The sequence below is a fragment of the Vipera ursinii genome (assembly GCF_947247035.1).
Source record: "Vipera ursinii genome assembly, chromosome: 4".
In the NCBI taxonomy this organism is placed as follows: Eukaryota; Metazoa; Chordata; class Lepidosauria; order Squamata; family Viperidae; genus Vipera; species Vipera ursinii.
The window spans coordinates 61,214,631-61,238,029 of NC_139514.1; the positions used below are offsets into that span (position 1 = coordinate 61,214,631).

The window sequence follows — 23,399 nt, forward strand, 5'->3', positions numbered from 1 at the left end:
TCGGTTTTGTGGATTTCTGTAGAGATATAGTGATCTTTTATATATACTGCAACTCCACCTCCTTCTTTATTAGGTCTGTTTCTTTTGAATATTTTGTATCCTTTCATTAGTACATTCCAATCATGAGTTTCATCCCACCATGTTTCAGTAATGGCAACTGTATCATATTTACCTTCAGGTATTAGTACTTCATCCTGTTTGTTCCCTAAATTTTGAGTGTTTGTGTATAGACATTTCAATCCTTTATGGTTCTTGGGTATGTTTCTTATATCTCCAATTTTGTATTTGGATTTTCCATCCTCTCCATCACTCTCTACTTCATTGTGATTTTCCTCCTCCTCCTCCTCCTCCTCCTCCTCCTCCTCCTCTTCTTCTTCTTCTTCTTCTTCTTCTTCTTCTTCTTCTTCTTCTTCTTCTTCTTCTTCTTCTTCTTCTTCTTCTTCTTCTTCTTCTTCTTCTTCTTTCGCTTTATTCCCTATCTCCTTATATGAGTGGTTATCTAGTGGTTTTTGCTTGGAATTAGGTTCTAAAAGTTATGAAGATTCCCCCCCCCCTTAAATTTTAGTTTAAAGCCCTTCTGATAAGATGAGCCAGTTTCTTGGTTGTAGGTTGTAAAGAGGCTGAACACTAGAACAATTGGTTCCCTTAGTTGTAAAAGACAATCCATTTGCCATGGATAAGAAAAGAATCTCAAAAATTCTTTTGTAAACATATGCTCAGTGAAGTCCCTTACACTGAGTATACTCTATATTAGTTATACTGCTCTAAAGTTACAATCCTACTAGGGAATCAGGAAGCAATTTAGCTGTAACAGATTAATAATTGGCAACAAATGGCAGTCCAGGAAAGCCTTCACTTTTGCAACCTTGAATTTCAGAATGGAATAATATGTAATTAGGACATTAAAGTTTGGTATGATTCTAAAACCAATGGCAATCCAAGAAATGGAAGAATCAATAACAAACCAAAGAAAAACTATACCCCTATTTTTGGGGAGATGGATTTCTGGCAACTTTCTTAGAAGCTGATTCCAAGAGTCTCCTATCAGACCACTAAGGGAACTTTGCAAACAGTTTTCATTTGGTTAAATTTCCTGGAGTAGAGGATTATCCCTGCATCTAAGACTCATATTTTATGCTAGTTCTTTTAAAATATAACATAACATAACATAACATAGCATACACACACACACACACACACTACATTTACACACACATTCACACACATAATAAAATACTTTTAATCATTTCATACTATTAATAAAATAATCTGAATACCTATACCATAACATTATCAGCTTTCAAAACATAGTTATTAGAATGACATTATACATAAACCTTCATAAGATTTTTTTCCCTTATCTTTCTATGAGACTCCAAGTGCATTTAAATAGGACTGGTGCTCCATCTAGTGTCATCATGATTAGTGAACTTTATTTAAAGCGTTCCTTTCCTGAAATAAATAAACAAATGAGCATTGTTGACATCTTTACAAGACCATGCTTTATATATTATTTTTACATTAACATATGTATTTACATTTTACATATGTATTCATGCCCATCACATTATTTATTTAAGCAACATTATTTAAGGCACTGATTAAAAATAAGCTACAAAAATTAAAAATCTAAAAGAAGAAAAAGAAAAAAGTTAACTTGTATCTAAATGTTCATATTATATATACATATATTTCTGTCTCTGTAAATGTATTTGCTTTTATCATATCACTGTTCTGCATCATATATTACCCTTGGTTACTTATGTCAACTCAAATAATATTTTAAATATGCATGGAATACAGGGTATCATTTAGAGTTGAATTTGCTTTATATGCAGTTTAGATTTTTGAACAAAATTATACCCTATTTTGACAAATTTACTTAAAATAGAAATATGGAAAGCTTCTTGATTATCAGATAGTTTTAAATCTTTTTTTATTATTTTAACACCTTGCTCTTGTTGTACTGTTAATTCAGTTTGTATCCTGGTTTTTAATCAAAGGGTTGTTTGGCTACTGTTACTTTCCATAAAACAAGAACAACAAAACACAGCTTTTTTCTTCTTACCTTAGATTTGATGTTGATACAACAGAACTTCACAGTTGGATGACTCGCTCAGAAGCTGTACTACAGAGTCCTGAGTTTGCAATATATAGAAAAGAAGGAAACCTATCTGATCTCAGAGAAAAAGTTAATGTAAGGGGGAAAATCTATTTACTTAATTTATATAATGTTTGTAGAACTAGTACTGTGTTTCCCTGAAAATAAGACCCACCCAAAAATAAGCACTAGCCTGATTTTTTCAGGTGGGCCTGATATAAGGCCTACCCCAGAAATAAGCCTGGGTGGGTGGTTTTGGCCTGCATAAGTGGCAACGAGTGCATGGGGGCTAACAGTGTCTGGCAGCATCCCAGCCTGCTGGCCCCTTGGCACAGAGCAGGTAAGGGGCAGGGGGAAGTGTTTGGGCACCTATGGGGTGCTTGGAAACTGAGCAATTTGCTCAGTTTCCAAACACCCCATAGGCACCCAAACACTTTCCCCCTGAATGGAGATCTGATGGAAACTAGAAGCTCCGTCTGCTTGTGAATGGGGTGCTTGGAGACGGAGCCAGTCTCTCTGTCTCCAAGCACCCGATATGCAAGCAGATCGAGCTTCCAGTCTCCCTCAGATCTCTGTTGAAGGGAAAAGTGTTTGAATGCCTATGGGACACTTGGGGCAGCTCCACCCCCTCCCCCATCTGCCTTGCCTTGTGGCGGCAGCACGGCGCAACAGGCCATGCAGCCACCTGCTGGACAGGGCTGGCAATGTCACCACCATGAGGCGAGATAGGTGTCAGGAAAAAAGACATCCCCCCAAAAATAAAACATACTGCCTCTTTTGGAGGCAAAAAAATTATAAGACCAGGTCTTATTTTTGAGGAAACATGGTGTGTTATCAGCTTCTGTTTTACTGTTTTATAAGATTTACAGTATATTTTCATATTTGATAAATGGCTGTAGGTTAGTTTCAATTTGAAATATATTGATGAAGTATGCTTAAATGTTCTTATTCTTTAATTTGCTATCATCCTGTCCTAAAATATAAATAATGCAACTAGGTGTATTCAGTGACTGCTATAAAATATAAAGCCTGGACTCACCACAGTCAATAATGTCATGTATTTATATGCCTTGCTTTGAGAGAGATTATAACTTCTCAGTGTGACATTTGAATAAAAGAATGTTTACAGGCAGAAGACTTTAATAAAATATAAAATGCTGAGATATGATTAATGAGTCATATTAATATGCATTTTTTGAAATGCTCAGCTTTCTGTATTCCTTTTAATTATACCATTTTTAAACCTTTTTCCCTTTGGCATACATTTTTTCCTCTGCAAAATTGTAGGAATTTTGTTTTGAAAACTGTATTAAGTTAGTAATGGAGAAATTAACTTTAGCTTATTTCAGAAACAGTCCTACATATTTATGACATTTCTTGGAAGATACTCAGAAACCCTATCTATGTTTATTTGAATATACACATATCAAGGAATATAACATATTACATTAAATTATATCCCTTATTATCTAAGGGAACACCTGCTGCCGGCATCAACTTCCCATCGTCCTGTGCGCTCCCACAAGGAGGGCCTTCTTAAGGTACCGCCGGTTAAGGAATGCCGGTGGGTTATTCCCAGGGGAAGGGCGTTCTCTGTGGGTGCGCCGGCCCTTTGGAACCAGCTTCCCACGGAGCTTAGGACCGCCCCCGACCTTCGCTCATTTCGTAGGGACTTGAAAACTTGGTTTTTTGAGCTGTCTGGCCCAGACTGAGGGGTTTTAATTATTTAATTAATGGGGTTTTAGTTAAGTTCAGGGATTAATTTAATCTTAGTTTTAATCGATTTTAATTGTATGTGATGTATTTTAACTTTTAATTTTCCCTGTAAACCGCCCTGAGTCCTACGGGAATAGGGCGGTATATAAATTTAAATAAATAAATAAAATAAATAAAATAAGAAAGGAACTTCAACTGAGAATAATTCTTTATCCATAATACAACTATAACTCCACTTCAAGATTTTTCCCCCAAAATCTATATTGATTTTACTCTTTCATATTTTGCCTTTATGCTTTACAAAACCCAAAAAGAAATCCTAAACATGTAGAAGTCTTTTATAAAGGACATTGTCATACATGCAGTGCCAGAAGTCTTCCTGACCTCTGCACTTCCTCTGAGAACTCTAAAAGAATGATTTATTTGCATTTGTTTGAATTTGAGTAAAGGTTTCTGTAAAGTCCAGAACCTACAACAGTTGTTTGTTGGGCCAATTGTTACTTTTGCAATTATGTAAATGCAAAATACAGATGAATGATAGGGATTAAGGACCAATACCTAGTCTGAAGAGAACATATGAGAAATTTGCTGAACCAAAACCTTATATGTCGCTAGATGCTTATCGCAGGAATTGAAAAGTCTTTTTGCCTACATATTTTATAGTATACTATCTTTATCCAGTTTACTTTTAAATAGAATTTTAAAATTCTGTGCAGTAATATGTTTACCTTTGATTATAGTGTGAAATTATGAAAAGTGTAAATTTCATGTACACACTTTTGAACTATCTTATGTTAGAAAAGTCCAACCTTTTTAAAAAATACATTTTCTATATAATTTATTTCTCATTCATCCATCAATTTTTACATGAGGGCTGTGCAATTTTTTCTTTTTTTTTTTTTGAAAAAAGGGAATTATTATAACAGTTTCCAAATTTGTGCAAATTGCACAAAATTGTGCAATCCTTTCCAAATTTGTGCAATTGTTTTTCAGTGGCTTCCAGATCTCTCTGCATGTATAAGGACAATCCGTGCACTTGTAACTGGAAGCAGAAGGGGGCAATTTCTGAACGCTGAGTTTTTAATACTTTGGAGAAAGGGGTACTGATATGCACTCACATGTGCTGAGAGCCTTGTTTCAGAGGATTTCCATAGCTATGCAATGTCTACCCTCCCATCAGTTCTTTATAAAATATTCATGTAGTATTCATGGGGTTAAAGTGCAGGTAGATGTAGTATGAATTAGATGCAACAAATGCAAAGCAGCAACATGTCACATTTAATAATAAAAGTTATAAGCTATATGGAGGAAGCAGTGCTTTCAGTAATAGTTTATTACTACTGCTTAGATTAAGTATAATTACTGCTTCAAAATAGATTAATAAAAGCGACATTTAAAGGAATTAAATATTTCATATTTGATTAATTTGCAGAAACTGATCAACCAGGCAAAAAGGTGGAAATTTAGATAAATGAGGAATAATCTTAGTTTGTATGGATATCATGAATATTTAAATATAGCAATATTTTTTTCTGATTTATAAAGGATAGAAGACAACACTATTGCTTCTAAAAATAATTTATCTAATCAAGGCTTCTGTTGTCCAATCTTTGACAAGTCTTTCATGTGAATTGTTCAACTTTTTCATCATGTTACAGATCATAGAAAGAGAAAAACCTGACAAGTACAGGAAACTTCAAGATGCCAATAGATCATCTGAGGCCCTCGTGGAACAGATGGTGAATGGTAATTACATGGCAGTGGATTTATATAACTTTCTTAGTGGTTTTATAAAAACATAGGATTATATCATAGGAATTCTATTAGTGAATCATCTTATGAAGATTAAATCGGTTTAGTGTTTCTTTTTATAAATTTATTCTATATATTAAATTTTAATTAGCAAAAACATTAGGAATTTACCACCACGTTTAAAGTGTGGTTCAAAATATTTCCAATACAGTCCACCTTTTGAAGTCTGGATAATTAACAAGATGCTGTTCTTACTCAGATACTCACTGTGTGGCATCTTAGTATTGGATTAAAATGAATTAGAATTTCATTTTTTAAAACAGATAAAATTTTGGAAATTATTTAAATATTTTCAGAATATTTATTCTTCACTTTGCTTCGTTTTTTCTTATTTTGAATGTGTGCTCATTTGACCACATGATGGTTTTATATAATTTGTGGTTCTGTCTTCATGGCTTATGGTGTATTGTATATTCATTTTTATTATTTTTTAGTTTTTTTTATTTTTACAAAAAGTTATTTGCCTCTCTTTTTCTTTCTACTCATCTGCAGTCATTTAAAGCATGTTTAGTATTTACACTTGTGCTCTTCCAATTTTGTGTATTTTTCTACTGATTCTGGAAATACTGGAATGTGCCAGCTTTTTGATCAGATATTTTAGTATGATTTGTTTGTTTTATCTTTTCTAGGCCATTTATTTGTGTTCTTTTTCAAAATCTTTCTAGAGCATTTAGTTTCTTTCACACAAAAATAAATATTAATCTGGACTTGAAGTGGAGTTAAAAGAGCTATAAGCCTAAAATCTCTACATAGCCACAAGGGGACTAAGTCCAACCCCCCGTTGAGTTCCATTGACCCTCATCTTGCACCAAGCATGTGCTAACAGTTAGTTGAAAAGATTGCTGTGCATAGCCTTTTTAGCACTAAATCAATTTAATTGGACCTTCACAAGCAGTCTTGGTCTTTTGCACCTGACAGTTGAACACAATACAAACACATAATTCATTGCTATTATTATAAGAGAAGAAAAATAAATGGTAAACTAATCTAATGGTAATTTAATCATAGGACTGGAAGGGACCTTGGAGGTCTTCTAGTCCAACCCCTTGCTCAAGGCAGGAGATCTTATACTACCCTGGTCAAATGGTTATCCAATCTATTTTTTAATATCTTAAGCACCTACAACTTCTGGAGACAAACTATTCCATTGATTAATTGTTCTCACTGTCAGAAAGTGTATATTTCAAGGTTGGATTTCTCCTTAACCTCTTGTTCTTAACCTAGCCTACGGGCTCTGGGATCTGAGACTGAGATCTGGATGAGATGGCACCTCCCCAGAAAGACCCGATCTGCAACTTGGGGGTTCTCCTGGACTCACGACTCCTTGAAGAGCATTCGGAAGCTACAGCTGGTGCAGAATGTGGCAGCATGGGTAGTTTTGGGGGCCCCAAGGATGGCCCCTGTAACACCACTTCTCTGAGAGCTGCACTGGTTACCAATCTGCTTCTGGGTGCAATTCAAGATGTTGGTGATCACTTTAAAGCCCTTCATGGCATGGATCCAAGTTACTTGAGGGACCGTCTCACCCCACTGGGATTGGCCTGTGCCACTTGTGCTGGCAGAGGAGGCATGTTGCGGGTCCCCTCAGCCTGAGTATTCTGCATGGTGGGGTCCAAGAGGAGAGTCTTCTCTGCTGTTGCTCTTGCCCTCTGGAACATCTTGCCCTCTGTTTTGAGGTTGGCCACAACCCTCCTATATTTTTCTTGAGGTTTTTTTTAACGTTTTATTGATTTTTAACAATTACAGTCTTTAGTGCTTAGTAAATAATGTGTTGTCTGGGTTCACATATTTAAAATTAACTTTTTCAATATAAGTCTATTCAGTACTGCACAATCCAGCATTTTTCCCCTGATCCTCCTTTCTTTCCCATATTTTTTTCTGTTTTCCTCTCATTATACAATTACAATTCTTGGTACTGTTGATGCATACAAAGTTAAATATAAACATCCTTATCATATTTTACTAATGTTATACAAATAATAATATCAATACATAAATCAATATCCTGTTTTTCATACTCTGGTTAAAAATTGATTTCCCATCAATATTTGAAATATCTTTGTCAGTTATGATTTTCTCAATATTAATTACATTTATATAGCTAAATTTTATTCATACCAGCCATCCTCTTATTTCATATTTCCTATATCAAAAAAAGAAAAAAAAAGATATTTTAATTCTAAATCATATCTTTCATTATGAAAGTCTAATTATATCTAAGGGTCATCCATTATTTTAATCATATTCAAATATATATTTAATCATATAATGCCCCCTCTAATATGCCAAATCTTTTGTGTTTTTTTTAATTCTAACTCTTTTCTTCTTTTTTGCCAAATAGCTTTCCAGGCCAAGGTAATTAAATCACCCAGGAATTTTCTTTCTATTTTTGTAAACATTGCTTGGAATGAGGAAGACAATTTAGATAGGGTATTTTGGGGGAGGGATTTCTGTCCATTTATATTCCTTAGGGAACTCACACTTTCCTTCTCCCTCAATTTCTCTTTTCATTTTTTTGTCTCCCAAATTGTGACTTTCCCCCTGACAGCTCTATATTCCATTTTTTAAAATCTTCTTCCTTATCATCAGGTATATTTTGCAGACCTAAGGGATAAAGCATCTTTTCCATTTTTGTTATTATGGCTAAGTCTTGTAGTATTTTATTTGTATATGGTAGTTTATATTTCCCTTCTTTTATCTCTTCTGTCTCTGGGTCAATTTCCTCTGCTTCATCTTCTGATTTCTGGATTTTTTGTTCATACTTTGTAGTCATTGTCTGGGAATTTTCTAATTGTAGATTTAATTTGAAGATTTTCTCATTTATACTAGCTAAATTGTTTTTCGTCTCATTATTTCTTTTTGTCTCCTCTTTGTGTGCAACAATTGTTTGGTGAATTAGTTGTAGCACAGAGTGTATTTCCTTCTGAAAGGTGTTTATTTTTTCTTGAGGCATCATTCCTGGAGATCCTTGGTTAGCCTGGGTGGGGGCTTCAAATGGAGGTGCAATGTAAATTTTCTTACCACTTTTAGCTGGGTGTAAAACATCCATTTTATTTTTCCCCCTCCAGATAATCTTTTCTGTAGCGATCCTTTGTGTCAGGCATCCAAGAATTGTTGGTCAGGCAAGGTTGTAATCCACAATGTGCAAAGTGTTCAAAATGTTCAGCCACCCTGAAAACAATTTAAAGGTCTCTCCCAGCCAGATGTAGTCAAAAGTCAAATTTTCTTTCTCTCTCAATAGTTCTTGAGATTAAAAGTCCAAGCTCAGTAGGTGTTTATAGTCCAAGAAAGTCATGGTGATAAGTATGCCAAAATATTTTCCTTTATTGCCAGCTTTTCTCCATTAAGTTAGGAGTCACCAGGCAGCCAGGAAACTAGTGGTAGTGTTATACTCAAATCCACCACTAGATGTCATTCAAAATCCATTTTTCACTCTTAAGACAAAAGTTTGATTTCTCATATTTCACCTCAATGTTTTTTTCCCAAAGAGAAAATCTTACTCTCAGTTCTCAAATTTATCAAAACTGTAACTTTTTGTTACTTCTACTTCAGTATTATATATTTCTGTCCCCCATAAAAGAAATTAAAATGCCACTTTCATTCCTCTGGAAGGGTGGGGCTACAGTCCCCTTCCTTCTCACGTTCAGAGGTTATTAGCTTCTTGGGAGCCTTTCCCAGGAAATCCAGTTGTAGAATAGTAAGGAAAGGATAAATATTCTCAATCAGTTCCAAACATGCTGTTTACGATCTGCTAATTGGTGCTTTTCTTCTTTGGTTGTCAGTGGCTAATGGCTGGCCACAAGAATATAGCCACTCTTTCCCCTGCCAGTTTGGAGGACTTGGATAAAATGGAAAGACTGCCATCTGTCTGTGATTGATGAGGCATCCCTCCTTCTTTATCACTTCTTCGGGGGGACTTTAGGCACTTTTAGGGCCTCCAGCATGGTGAAATCTGGTGAAATCTGATGTGAAAAGCAGAGCCCTGACTTCCTGTTTCTGTTTCGCCGTGACACAAACCCTCCTATCTTTTTGTAAGAGTCTAAAGACATGGCTGTGCCAATCTACTTGGGGCCTCAGTGGGGGATCAGCACAATGGAGGTGATTGATTAATAACTAAGATGTATCTGTAAGCAGGTCAGAGTTACCCTATAGTAAGATGGCCAGCCACAAATTTTGTAAATAAAAATTATAAATAATATTTCTTGTCCTGCCCTATCATGCTTTGAAGAATAAGTCAAACCCTCTTCTCAATAACAGTCTCTCAAGTACTGGAAGAGAGTTATCATGTGCCCCCAATCCTTTTCTTTAATAGGCTAGACATACCTAACTCCAACAAATCCAAACCAATACAATGCAGCATAAATAAATGATGAAATTTCTTCCACTGAATGTTTCCATAACAGTCTCTGGCAAGTTTGTCTGATTTGCAAGTCTGCTCACTAGAAATTCTGGGAATCTTCCTCCAAACACTTCCTAGTAAGGAAGAACATTAGGCTAGTCACATTTGCAATTATGTCTAGGGCATATTGCCAAATTATCTGCTTACTGAAACCAGTGCAGCTCATTTAGAGCAAGTTGTTGTTTTTCAAATAAAGGTTCTTTGAACTGATTATATTGAGAAGCAACATACTAAATACTAAATAAATTTGCCATATACACATGTTGTCTGTAAAAACAGCATAAGTCAACTTTAATCACATTGTTCTATACTGAATGTATAGTAATAATATGATTCACCAATAAGCTAGTGAACAATTAACAATTATTTTTATGGACAGAATGTAGTAATAAAATGAATAAAGCACTTTGTATACTGATCCCTCAGTCCTGTGGAATAAAATGTATTTATACACTACCAATATAAGGGACTGTTTTGAATATAAAGTGGAAAACAATTTATGGGCCATTAACATCAAAATTATAATATATTACCTCAGAATTAAAGTTTTATTAGTCACCATTCCTACTATTGATGTAGCAGTTATCTACCTGGTTAACAGTGGAGGCAGGTCCTTTCCCAAATCTGGAATTCAGAAAGGACTCATTGTTAAAATGTAAAACAAAATTAAGCTCATTATGTAATAAAATTTGTGCTAATTATGAAATTATACTGTTATACTATTTGTTAGACCAAATGCCTTTTGCTAATGAAAAAGTGGGCAGACTTCCTCAAACCTTTTATAGGACACTAATGTTTTGGAATATTCTTTTATGAATGTTCACTGTTTAATGGCTGTATTTAGAGATACACTTACAGGTGTAGAATGTATGAATTCACATCAAATAAAACACACCTTTTTAAACCAAAAGATTTTGAAGTTGTCCTTCAGACCCTTAATACCTAGCCAGCTGTTATAGATATCACCAGAGTGCTTCTGATATGTCAGCATTTATTCTGTTACAAACCATTTATTGTTCTTTGTTGGGATCCTATGATCTGAAATGGTTTTTATTTGGATGCATGAGCTTTTTGTTGAATCTGTTTCCTATTTGATGTTCTGTCTCTGAGTCATTTGATTAACAGTTTGTAAGTATGAATGTGTCAATCAGATTTTAATTTATGTGGTATGTTAAACTTTAAAATAAGTATAAGTACCTTTACATAGGTAATATGTGATATCTTATGGACTTATTTTCCATTTTCCTCCTAAATATGTGAATACTTGTTTTATGTACTAACATACATACTCTCTCTCTCTCTCTCTCTCTCTCTCTCTCTCTCTCTCTCTCTCTCTCTCTCTCTCTCTCTCTCTCTGTGTGTGTGTGTGTGTGTGTGTGTGTGTTTGTGTGATGTGTTTGAATACTAGTAGCTTGGGTTGGTAGCTGGGCTATTGGTTTGATCTCTGGGCTTGGTGTGTATGTGTGTATCAAATTCATTTTTGTAATGATAAATTTTGTTCATTTTTATGAATCCTCTAATTCAGATGCAGAGTTATTAAATGTCTTTCTTTACTTTTCTGTGTCCACAATAAACTAAAAATAAATATGCTCAACTCTTTCCTTCCTTTTTTTTAGATGGGCTTAATGCCGACAACATCAAACAGGCTTCAGAGCAGTTGAACAACCGGTGGATTGAGTTCTGTCAGTTACTGAGTGAAAGACTGGCATGGCTGGAGTACCAAAACAATATCATTGCCTTCTACTCTCAGCTGCAGCAATTGGAGCAGACAGTAATTACTGTTGAAAATTGGATGAAAGCACAGCTCTTACCAGCAGCAGCAGCAGATCCTGATGTAGTGAAAACACAGTTAGATAGGTGTAAGGTTAGAAATTCTGTCCTAATCTTTGTGGTATTCTGTTGCACACATATTGTTTCATTATTTCAGGTCCCTGTTCTTCATGAAAGCATCTATGATATTCAGTTGTGCTGATAATCTTATAAAAGGGAGAAAAAGATACTGTATATGAGCTTGTTCACATACGAAACTGCCAAGATACAAATGTTTGAAGAACATTTTTATCATTGCTAGGAGCTGTACATGTTACACATGAGTAACTGAAGCACATTTGAAAGTACTGGGTGGGAATTAGGCTATACTAGCCCAGATGGAATACATGGAAACATTTCTGTTGTACATGCAAAATCAAATGAAAGGTGAAAATGAAAGTTGTGATTATGAATTTTCTTATGGTGTTTAAATTGTCATTAATGGAGTAGAATGTTTTAATATATCTCAGTTTCTACTCACTGGGGAGTAGTAGCAAAAGGACTTAAATAACATTTAATAGTAAGTAAACAATAATAAAGTACAGTGATGATCAGCCTTACATAGCTCCCGAGATCATTCATTATATTGGTTCATATAGCTGTAATGTTTTAATGATAGTGGTTATGATAATAAAGGTTATTTTCATCTTTTATTGCAAAAATAAAATTTAAGAACCTTTTGCAAAAATATTTTTAAAAATCAAAACTTTTTTTTTTAAAGCAGTAACAGTTTGGTTTCCTAAGTCATTTTCAACTCCTAGATGGATAGATTTTCTACATGACAATCACTCTCTGACCTGTTTTTTAAAGCTTCCCAATGCTGCAGTCATTGTAATCAATCAATTCACCTTGCTGTTGGTCATCCTCATCGTCACTTTACTTCTACCTTTACCGACATTGGAGCTTGTGCCAAAGAGCTGGGTCTTCGTATAATGCATCTAAAGAAGGACAATTTGAGCCTTTACCTTGAAATCTCTATTGAATTGTTCAATGATCCATCAGTTTGTTTTATTGTCCTCAATATTCTTAGGTGTCTTGTTTAACATCAAAGTTCATAGTCATCAGTTCTTTTCCTATCCCAATTCTTTAAACTTCAACTTTTGCTTCCATAGAATGTCACAGAGAATTCCATGGCTTGCACAATTCTGGCCTTTGTATGCATAGAATGTTTTTCAAATCTTTCATAGGTAGCTATCCTATCCAGTGCTAGTCTGTAGCATTACCTCTTGACTACTGGTTTCTTTACTGTAGGTGGTTAATCATAAAAGACAAAAGCTATCCACACTTTGATATATTCAATGTTAATACTCAGGCTGGTTGTTCTACCTGTTGTCATTAGTTTGGTCATTTTTATATTTAATTTTAGTCTCATTTTTTTTTTCACTGTGCACTTTGACTTTTAGCATGAGGGCTTGCAAATCAAGAGTAGTGCCATCAGCACAGCACATAATTATTATCGATTTTTGTTAGGAAGCAATAACCATCAATAAACTAAAACAAACATGAAATACTATTTAAGAGTCAAAATTTATATGTTACCTTGAGAGAAAGATATTTTAAATATCGATATTAAATATTTATGCCCTTACCTTCCCAAAGGTTTGTAGAGGCAGATAATCTCTTAGGGAAACATTACTAATATATTTACAGATGCCAAGCAAATTTGATTGAATTATTATTTCCGTTATTTAAACTCTTTTTAAAGCTTTTTATTGCTGAATTAATCTTTTGGTTTTGCACATCGAAATATTAATGATGTAATAGATTTGAAGATGGCCACTCACTAGGGACCCTGTGGATTTTCACAGTAGCGAAAATGTCTGCTGTCTTCTCCTCCTTCTTTCTGACTGAAGAAAGAGGCATTCTAGGCTATTCCCAAGAATCTGTCAGAAGAATATTTTTATTCAGAGAATTCTCCTGAGGGATGAACCCACGAAATCTTCAGGATTGTTCTCTTTACCAAGAGAGTATAAAAATGGTCAGAGTCACCCACACTTTCAGGTTTTAACTTCTGAATTTATTAATTCCTTCTCTCTGAATCTCCAGCTAAAACTTTCCAGACTAGGATTTATGACTCTTTTTCTAGATTTGGGAGCATTGCTTATGTAACTATTTTTTTTTGTGCTGACTTTTATATATTTCATTTTTGTTGCTTGAAGTTTTCATTATTTTGTATCAATAAAAACTTTGAACTGCATATTTTACTGACAAGGGTAATTACCGAAAATGATAGTTAATTTGAACAAAGCAAAGGGTTTTTTATGTTTATAATTTTGCTTTTTCTAAAAAAAGATTTCTTTGATATAAACCTCCTTTTTAATGCAACTGTACAGCTGAGAATTCAAATAGAGACATTTGCTTTGAGATACATTTTGCTTGCTTTAACAAAAAATATATTCTTTGTATCATTTGAACAATTTGACCTGTTTCCTTAATTCCCTTATTTTTTTCCTTTAATCCACCAGAGGGAGCTTCAACATTAGGAATGTTTACTTGAAAGTCACATGTCACATTTTTTTAAAAAAATGTGAACCAGTTTTTTTTACCACCTTAGTATGATTAGAACTTTCTTTATATCCTTTTCTCTCATTATTTGGTTACTCATACTTTATATCAATTAAATATTGTTTGTTGATTTATTTATATTAATGCTATAATTTTTTTGGTTCAATATAAATAGAAATTTTAGTTATAAAATTACTTTTTTGCTTTAAAAATGAACAGAAGAAAACATGGAGGAGAAGAATAGAAACTGGAAGAAGGACTTTTCTGCTTCCTTTACTAATTTTAAAGAATTTCAGTAATTAAAATTAAGAATTAACTTAAAGGACTTTTCATAAAATAGAAGATCATCTTCTTAATTAATTCAAGAAGCACCACAACATCTAGAACCAAAACTGGACTGTCAAAAGACAGATATCAACAACACATATGATAAATTAATAATTCAAATAGAATAAAGAATTAAATAATTGAAAATAACGGATCTGTAATTGTCTTCAATTGAGAAGTTTATAGACAGAACTGAACAAGTTGGAAGCTAGACTACAATTTACAGAAACAGAACTTTGGTATGGTTGTGGGGTGTCTACTTTGAGGGACATAAGAACCGTATCAGAGATTCAAGTCTGGGCCGGTCCCCTTAGAGGAGCCAGATGAAGAGTGGGTTTTTTGTCTCCCATAAACAATATAGTAAGACATAATTTACAGAAACTCATACAGGACTGATCATTGCCCAAGTCAAAAAGCACCACCTTAGGTATTAGAGTTCCCCGACAACTATTATAAATGTGCTACAGCAGGTGTCCTCAACCCCCAGGTTGTGGCCCTTTGGGAACTGGGCTGCGCAAGGGGCGGTTAAGAATATGAGCAAGCGAGATTGCATTTGTGCAAACAGTGCATGCATGCACAAAACTATCCCCTCTTCCCCCTCACTGCTGTTGCCGGTCCACAAAGCCAGAAAGGTTGGGGACCACTGGCTACAGGACTTAAGACTATCAAAAGAAAAGTTGTTTACTCATTGGAAATATACCAAGACTGAAAACAAATAAAAATTATGAACTTTTATTACCAACCAAGTCCAACAAGAAGAGGATATCAGACAAGAATGTAGCACTTATGGAAAGAACAACATCCAGAATCAGAAACATCAGAAAAGAGGCTAGCAGATCAGTGTTGATTTATAGTATGGAATAAAGCATTCATAAAAGCAGACTTGGAAGAACTGCAAAGGTCCAGCCAGGGCAAAGAAATTCAAGCCTTGCCGAAGTAACTCATATTGCACAGCCAAACCAGGGGAAATCAATAATAATAATAACAATAATAATAATAATAATAATAATAATAATAATAATAATAATAATAATAATAATAATAATAATAATTTTATTTGTATACCGCCCTTCTCCCGAAGGACTCAAGGCGGTGAACAGGGCAAACATAGAAAAGTACAAAGATACAAAAGTTAAAAAAGAAGTAAATGAAATACCCAAGCTAAAACAATAAGTAAATATATTTAAAACAACAATAAAATCCCAACCCATCCCCCATCAGGCCAGGCCGGCTTGTTTGAACAAATAAGTCTTCAGATTGCGTCGGAAGGAGCGAAGGTCGGGCGCCATCTGGAGCTCAACCGGCAACCGATTGCATAAATCCGGGGCGCCCACAGAGAAGGACCTCCCCCTGGGGGCCGCCAGATGACATTCTCTGACCGGTGGCACCCTGAGGAGGCCCTCTCTGTGGGAACGCACAGGGTGGAGGGAAGTTGAGGCAGGCAGCAGGTGATCCCTAAGGTACTCCGCAAGGAAGCTAGCATAACTATTCAATCATTTTCATTCCCAAACCAGGCACCCCTCTCCTCTGCTCTCTCCTCAGAAAGATCAAAGCCCTCTGCCTAAAGAAGAAATATTGAAACATCTAGGACAGCACAAAAACAACAGAGGAATATTTCTTGCATTGAAGCTGGTTCCAAAGAAACAGCCAAAGCTGTAATATCAAATATAAGCACTAACTCATGCAAGAAACAAGCCAACTAATGTACAGCACAGCTGCAGTTATAACTGAATACTGTGTATACAAAATCAACAAACAAGAAAAAAGCAAACAAACAGCACACTACAAAATAGAAGATCAGGCTGCAAAATAAGATCCACCTTCTCAGATCAGATACAAGCAAGTTAGAACAGATGAAAGAAAAGTAGCTTAAAAATAAGAAGACCCAAAATACCTGATCAAAAAATATCACTTAGATACAAGATGATTAAGAAGGTACTGGAAACAATAAAGCAACAAATAACAGATATGGTCAAAAAGATTAGCAGATACAAAGCCCAAATTGCACACTATTGGCAGAATCTCCAATCTCAGTCAAAACAAAAACATTTGTACCAATCCATCACTGGAGAGAATGCAGTGCACAAGTCAAGATTTGACAAACAAAAAACAATGCAGTTCTGGGCACAACTGTGGGACAACACCAAAAATACAACAAAAATGCAGATTGAATAAAGGAGGTAGTTAACAATAAAAATATTGAAAATTAAAGAACTTGTAATAACAGCAGAAATTGTGGAGAAAAACACACACAAAAAAAATCAAGAATTGATCAGCATCAGGTGAAGATGAACTTCATGGATGAAATGATCTGTCTGGTCTGCTCTTACTCATTGTCAAGCAGTTTAGCAAAATTCTGCAAGGAGGTGAAATTGAAGATTGGTTAAATCTGCCAAAACCTTCCTGATAATGAAAGTTTCAACAAAACTAGCAGCAGCAGACAAACTCAGGCCAATTACTAAGGAGAAATTTCCTGACAGTTAGAATAATTAATTAGTGCAATGACTTGCCTCCAGAAGTTGTGGGTGCTCCAACACTGGAAGTTTTTAAGAGATTTGACAATCATTTATCTAAAATGGTATAGGGTTTCCTGACTGAGCAGGGGGTTGGACTAGAAAACCTCCAAGGCCCCTTCCAACTCTTGTTATTCTATTTAAAATAATTAGTACATACCTTCACCTTGGCCATGTGTCCAGTCTATTACCTATCATTTATGAATCCTAAGAAAATTCGTTTAACAACAATATTCCAATTGTAAAGGAACACTTCAATTATCTGATGTATAATGAAAGAACCAGGGCTTTTTTTCTCATGGAACGCCCAGAACGGAGTTCCGGCACCTTTTTTGAATGGAACCTTGTAGGGTAGGCAAGGCGGGTTGTATGACATGTGTGAGTTCCGGCACCTTTTTCTTTTACAAAAAAAGCACTGGGAAGAACTGTATGGATTTCAAAGCCCAATATACAAGCATATATCCAGTTTTGCAGCTGATGAGTATTAGAAGTTAACATAAGTAATGTACCACTATAAAACAAATACTGAGTGCAGCATTGCTATGAAATAAAAATCATACAAATTTACAATTGAAATGTCAGCGTAAATAGCAGTTCATAAAGACAATTTATTTCACCAATATTACTTTTTGGCAGGATGAAGTGGTCCACTTGTCAAGCATTCAACCTCAGGTAGAAAAACTGAAGGCACAAGGCAAAGCACTAAAAGAGAACCAGGAGTGTCCAGTGTTTTTGGAAGCAGATCTTCTTGCTTTTACTAATCATTTCACTCATGCGTACGATGATTTGAAAGCTAGAGAAAAGCAGCTACAAACAAGTAAGTGCTGATACTAATTATTGTCAACAAATAGCTTAGAACCAAAACCAGTTTGAAAGGTCATATATATTTAGCTATATAACAAAAAAAACCAATGTTCTGAAGCTAATCATAACTTATACTCATTTCTCTATCCTTCTTTTGTATAAGTGCAGTATATATGCAAAACAAAATGTAGATTTTGTTTATTCGGAATTGACTTGGACTTTGATTCAAAATGCTGATTGTACATCGCCTATGGAAAATGGTGATCAAATTTAATGTTAAGTATAACTAGGGTTGCATTATGTCAGAGTGAATGTTTATTATAAAGAATAAACCAATATAAAACTTATTTTACTTCAAAATGCCAGTAATTAGGGTTACCTAAAGGTATAAGTGCAATTGCTGGTGAAGTTTTTTGCTCTATATCTTAAATTTGCACAGAATTATCACAGGCTGTAATTCTTGTACTCAATATATAGTTTTCATATTTTAATATGCCACATGCTTACTACAAGCAACAGTTGAAGAATTCTTTTAATAACTCTTTCTAGATCCTATATAATCCTCATAGGCTTTCTTATAAAAAATGTATCTGGCTGCCAACATCGGTGTCATGTAAAGAGTTGAATTTCTATATAATTAAACTTTTTGTTTTTCAAGTTGACTAACTAACTGTCATATTGCAAAAGAAATTGATGGTTATTTTTGCTTTGACTCAATAAAATCTGTCAGCAGTACTTCTAAAATGTCTCTTAATTAGCAGAGAGATAAGATTGAATGATATGATTCCGTATGCTTCTTGCTTAAAATTGTTTTACAGAGATTTATCAAAGTATTAGTAATAATTTGTATTAATTATGACTACTAAGGCATCATGAGGGGTTTTGATTATACTTTTTAAATTGAATTAAATTGGCTGTTTTTAGTTTGCATTTACTTTTTTAAAAAGATAACTTACGTTTCAGTGAACTGATTTTAAATTAATATATTTAAATTATTATTTGTGCTGTTTGTTAAACTGGGGTTTGTTTTTTAAAAAAGTATAGTTATGCATTTGCATGTATGTGTGTGTATGCATGTATACAGATTTTAAAAAAATCTTTACCCCTATGGATGATATATCTTGCCCTCTTCTGGAGCTCCTTTTTCACTATGTTGAAGTATTGGCTAACTTGATTTTGTCAGTAACATACATTTAGGTCTTCTCCCATCCATAGTTCCCTCATACATTTCATATATCATGTCTCATTAGTTCTTTTTTAAAAATTAATTTTCTGTTATTACAAGTCATATGTGCTTAGTAAACAACATGTTGTCTGGGTCCATTTTTTACTCAGTCATACATATTAACTTCCCCAACATAGATCTGTCCAATACTATTCAGCCTGGTGGTTTTTTTTGATCCTCTCTTCTTCCACTGGTGTTTTCATTTTCCCAACACTGAACAAATACAAATCTTACTATTATTAATACATGCAAAGTTAAGTACGCACATCCTCATCATAATTTTCTAGCATTATACATAATAAAAATAGTATCAGTTTGTAACAGCTCTTCTAACCCACTCATGTTTTAGTTGTATTTGCAATTAAAGTCCCCTTGTTAAAGCCCCCTTGCTAAATAAGAGCTGGAAAAACAGGATATTGACTTATTTAGCTTTAATTTCCCTTCAGTATTCAAAGTATCTTTATCAGTTATAATTTTCTCAATGTTAGTTACATTTGGGTGACCAAAAGCTCCACTTATACAAACCATCCTAGTATTTTCATATTTCCCATCATAAAGAAGTGGGCTATCCTAATTATAAATCATATCTTTTTAATTATAAAAAATATTTTTATATCAAAAGGTTATCTGCTCTTTTAGCCATATCTGAACACAAGTTTATTCATATAATGTCCCATCTAGTAAGTCAGATGTTCTATTTTCTTCAGTCTAACTCTGGCTTTCTTCCTTTGCCAAATAACTTTCCAAGTCAATGTATTTAGGTCACCAAAGGATTTTTCCTCTGTTTTTATGCGTATTATTTGAAATAGGAAAGACAATTTGGGTAGAGAATTTTTGAGGGGGAGGTCGACCCATTTATATTCATTAAGCAACTCCCACTTTCCTTCTCCTTCAGCTTTCTCTTTTCATTTCGTGTTTTCCAGTTTCTAACATTTCACCTAACAATTCTATAGTCCATTGAATATGATCTTCTTCCTTGTCCTCAGGTATATTTTGAGGTTTAAGAAATAGGGTACCTTTTCCATTTCTGATATTATGGTTAAGTCTTCCAGATTTTTATTTGCATGTGCCAGTCTGTAATTTCCTTCCTTTATATCCTCCATATTTGGGTCAATTTCCTCTGATTTGTCTTCTGTTTTCTGACTTGCTTGCTCATTCTTTATAATCATTTTCTGAGAGTTTACTAGTTGTAGGTTTAAGTTAAAGACTTGCTCATTTATATTGTCAAACTTCTTTTTACTCTCATCATAGAGTCTTCTTAAGTCTTCTTTATGTGAAATAATTGCATCTTGAATTGATTACAGCACAGACCACATTTCCTTCTGCAAAATATTGCCTTTTTCTTGTTGGAGCATCACTCCTACAGTTCCCTGATATACCAAGCTGAGTGTTTCAGAGGAAGATATTGGGGATGGTTTTTCCCACTTTTAGCTAGATATGAAACACCCATTTTGTTTCCCCCTTCCAGATATACTATTGTATTCCCCAAGTATTGGCCGTAACCAGCACAACCAATCTTAAAATCAATACAGCAATACAGCAGTGTCTCATAAAGTTCTTATAGTCTTTATGTATAGCTTTTATAATCCAATAGGTCCCAAAATATAGGTCCACCACTAAAGGTAATATTTTCTAACAGTTCTTCTATTCAGGAGTTCAAAAATTATCAGTCAACCAATGTTTGTAACCCAAGATGTTCCACTACCCTTAAAACCAGTCCATAATTCTCTCTCAGACAAAAGTAGCCAAAGATCAAATTTTCCTTTCACTCCAAATAGTTCTTAAAATTAAAAGACAGACTTCAGTCAATATTTATAATTCAGGAAGGTCAACAGGTTTCAAAACAATTATAGGTCCGACCCTGTAGAAAATAGCCTAAAGTATTGTTCTCCATTGCCAGCTGCTCTCTGTTGAATTAAGAGTCATCAAACATCAAAGAGGCTCAATAGTTATCTAAGTCTGGGCATTCTGCCAAGTTCACTCCAAGCATAACTATGGTTTTATACTCTAGTCCACCACTAGATGTTATTAAATATCCATTTTCCAACTTTTAAAATGAAAAGTTAATTTCTTGTACTTCACCCCAATATTCATTCAAAGAGAAAATCTTAAAATTTCCTCAGTTTTCAAGTTTGTCAAGGCTATAGCTTTGTATTACTTCCATTTTGGTGTTATGCATTTCTGTCCCTCATAAAGAATTAAAATGCCACTTCTGTTCTCTGGAAGGGTAGGGGAGCAATCCCCTTTCTTCTCATGTTTGGGTTGTGTTCCTTTTTCCTTGGGAATTTGTCTTTTCCAGGAAATCCGGTTGCAAAGTAGTAAAGAAAGGATCAATATTCTCACCCAGTTCCAAGCACACTGTTTACGATCTGCTAATTAGTGCTTTATTTCTTCAGTTGTCAGTAGCTTCATAGTGGCCACAGGAATGTAGCCAGTCTTTCCCCTGCCGGTTTGGAGGGTTTTCCTCAGATCAAATGGATTGACCGCCATCTCTCTCTGATCAATCAGACTCCTCTCTTTCTTCATCACCTCTCCGGGCCAACTTTAGACTCCTTTAGGGTCCCCTGGCAGGGCAAAATCAGCCATGGGGAGCAGAGCTCCATTTCCCTTGGCTGCAATGCTACAATGCAAACCGGAAGTCCATCCTCTCATTAGAATAGAATAGAATAGAATAGAATAGAATAGAATAGAATAGAATAGAATAGAATAGAATAGAATAGAATAGAATAGAATAGAATAGAATAGAGCTGGAAGGGACCTGGGAGGCCTTATAGTCCAGCCCCCTGCTCAAGCAGGAGAACCTATACCATCTCAGACAATCTCCAGTGATGGAGCGCCCACAATTTCTGGAGGCAAGCTGTTCCACTGGTGAATTGTCCTCACTGTCAGGAAGTTTTTCCTTAATCCTAGGTTGCTTCTTTCTTCACCATTGCTTTGATGAATAATGTGACCCCCCTCTTCTTTGTCGCAGCCCCTCAAATACTGAAATACTGCTATCATGTCTTCCCTATTTCTTCTTTTCTTTAGACTAGCCAAACCTAGGTCCCGCAGCAATTCTTTGTATGTTTTAGTCTCCAGGCCTTTGATTAGTTCTTGTAGTAGTATTCCATTAATTGCAGGTTTTATTATCTCATCCATGTATGGTTGCTTCCAGCAGCCAACCTCTAGTCAGATTGACCTGCTTCCCTAACATCTGACACATAACTTGTTAATCCAGGTGATGTCCAAAGTGGCATGATTCTCTTTGTTTGTATCATCCTCGTAGCCATGTTATGCAAGTGAAGCATTAGGGAGCCTTTTCCCAAGACTGCTACTGGTATGGTACAACTGATTCAAACCCCAATTTCCCATGTCAAAGGCCAATCTCTCATGTCAAAAAGTACAAGGCTCTAACCACTGTACTATCCAGCCACTATTTGTGGTCTTTATATGCACATATACATATACACAAATGGATAGACAGATGCATACACTCAGACACAATGCACTTGGAAGCTTCCTTACAACAATGATCCAAGATACTTGGAACACATAGCTGTAGAGCTAACTGATTCATATTAACTTTTAAAGTACGGTATGTCAATTATTGAATACTGCTAATCTTACTAGGAAAACTCTAGGAAAACTAGAACATTCTGCAAAAAATGAACTTTTCTTTAAAAAGCGTGTGAAATTTAATAAATTGTATTTCTGGATTATTTGGTGATATTTCTTTTATAATTAATATTAACGGTTTTTTATTTTTATTTTTTAAAAAAAACCTAGATTTCCCAGTTTTGTTTTCAGTTTCCATCAGCATCACCTTTGGCTAGCTACAAAACATATCCTATTGCTGTTCATGGCAAAATTCCATTTAATTTAAATGCTTCTGAATTTTTAAATCTAACTTATTTAAGACATCTGTAATGCCATTTTAATGGGGACAGTTCAGTAAAATGCTAGTTGTATTTTATGCTATGCTAGTGTTCTAATATAAGCATTTAACAGATGTCCTTAAGAGAATATTTCCTTTCTTTATAATAACCTGAACCATAAAAAGATATTGGGACATCCAATAATAGCTGTAAAAAACCCCAACATTTCTAAATAATGGGATTTGTGGAATACTTAATTTTTTAAAAAACTTTATAAATATTAAAACCCAATTTGGGAACATGATAATTCATAATAATTTTGACTCAAAATGCA

The 23,399-nt window shown here is 34.7% G+C and overlaps 1 protein-coding gene across 7 annotated transcripts in view; it reads left to right on the forward strand.

Annotated features, from left to right (window-relative positions):
- DMD (dystrophin) overlaps positions 1 to 23,399 on the forward strand; it is a 906,062-nt gene that overhangs the window by 403,870 nt on the left and 478,793 nt on the right. For all 7 annotated transcript variants that reach the window (XR_014492555.1, XM_083362891.1, XM_083362889.1 and 4 more), the window contains 4 exons: positions 2,074 to 2,197; positions 5,476 to 5,563; positions 11,645 to 11,892; positions 17,819 to 17,999. Coding sequence is in view for 6 of the 7 variants with exons in the window: in XM_083362891.1 (XP_083219017.1) it covers positions 2,074 to 2,197; positions 5,476 to 5,563; positions 11,645 to 11,892; positions 17,819 to 17,999 (641 nt within the window). In the remaining variant the exon portion in view is untranslated. The remainder of the gene's footprint in view (positions 1 to 2,073; positions 2,198 to 5,475; positions 5,564 to 11,644; positions 11,893 to 17,818; positions 18,000 to 23,399) is intronic.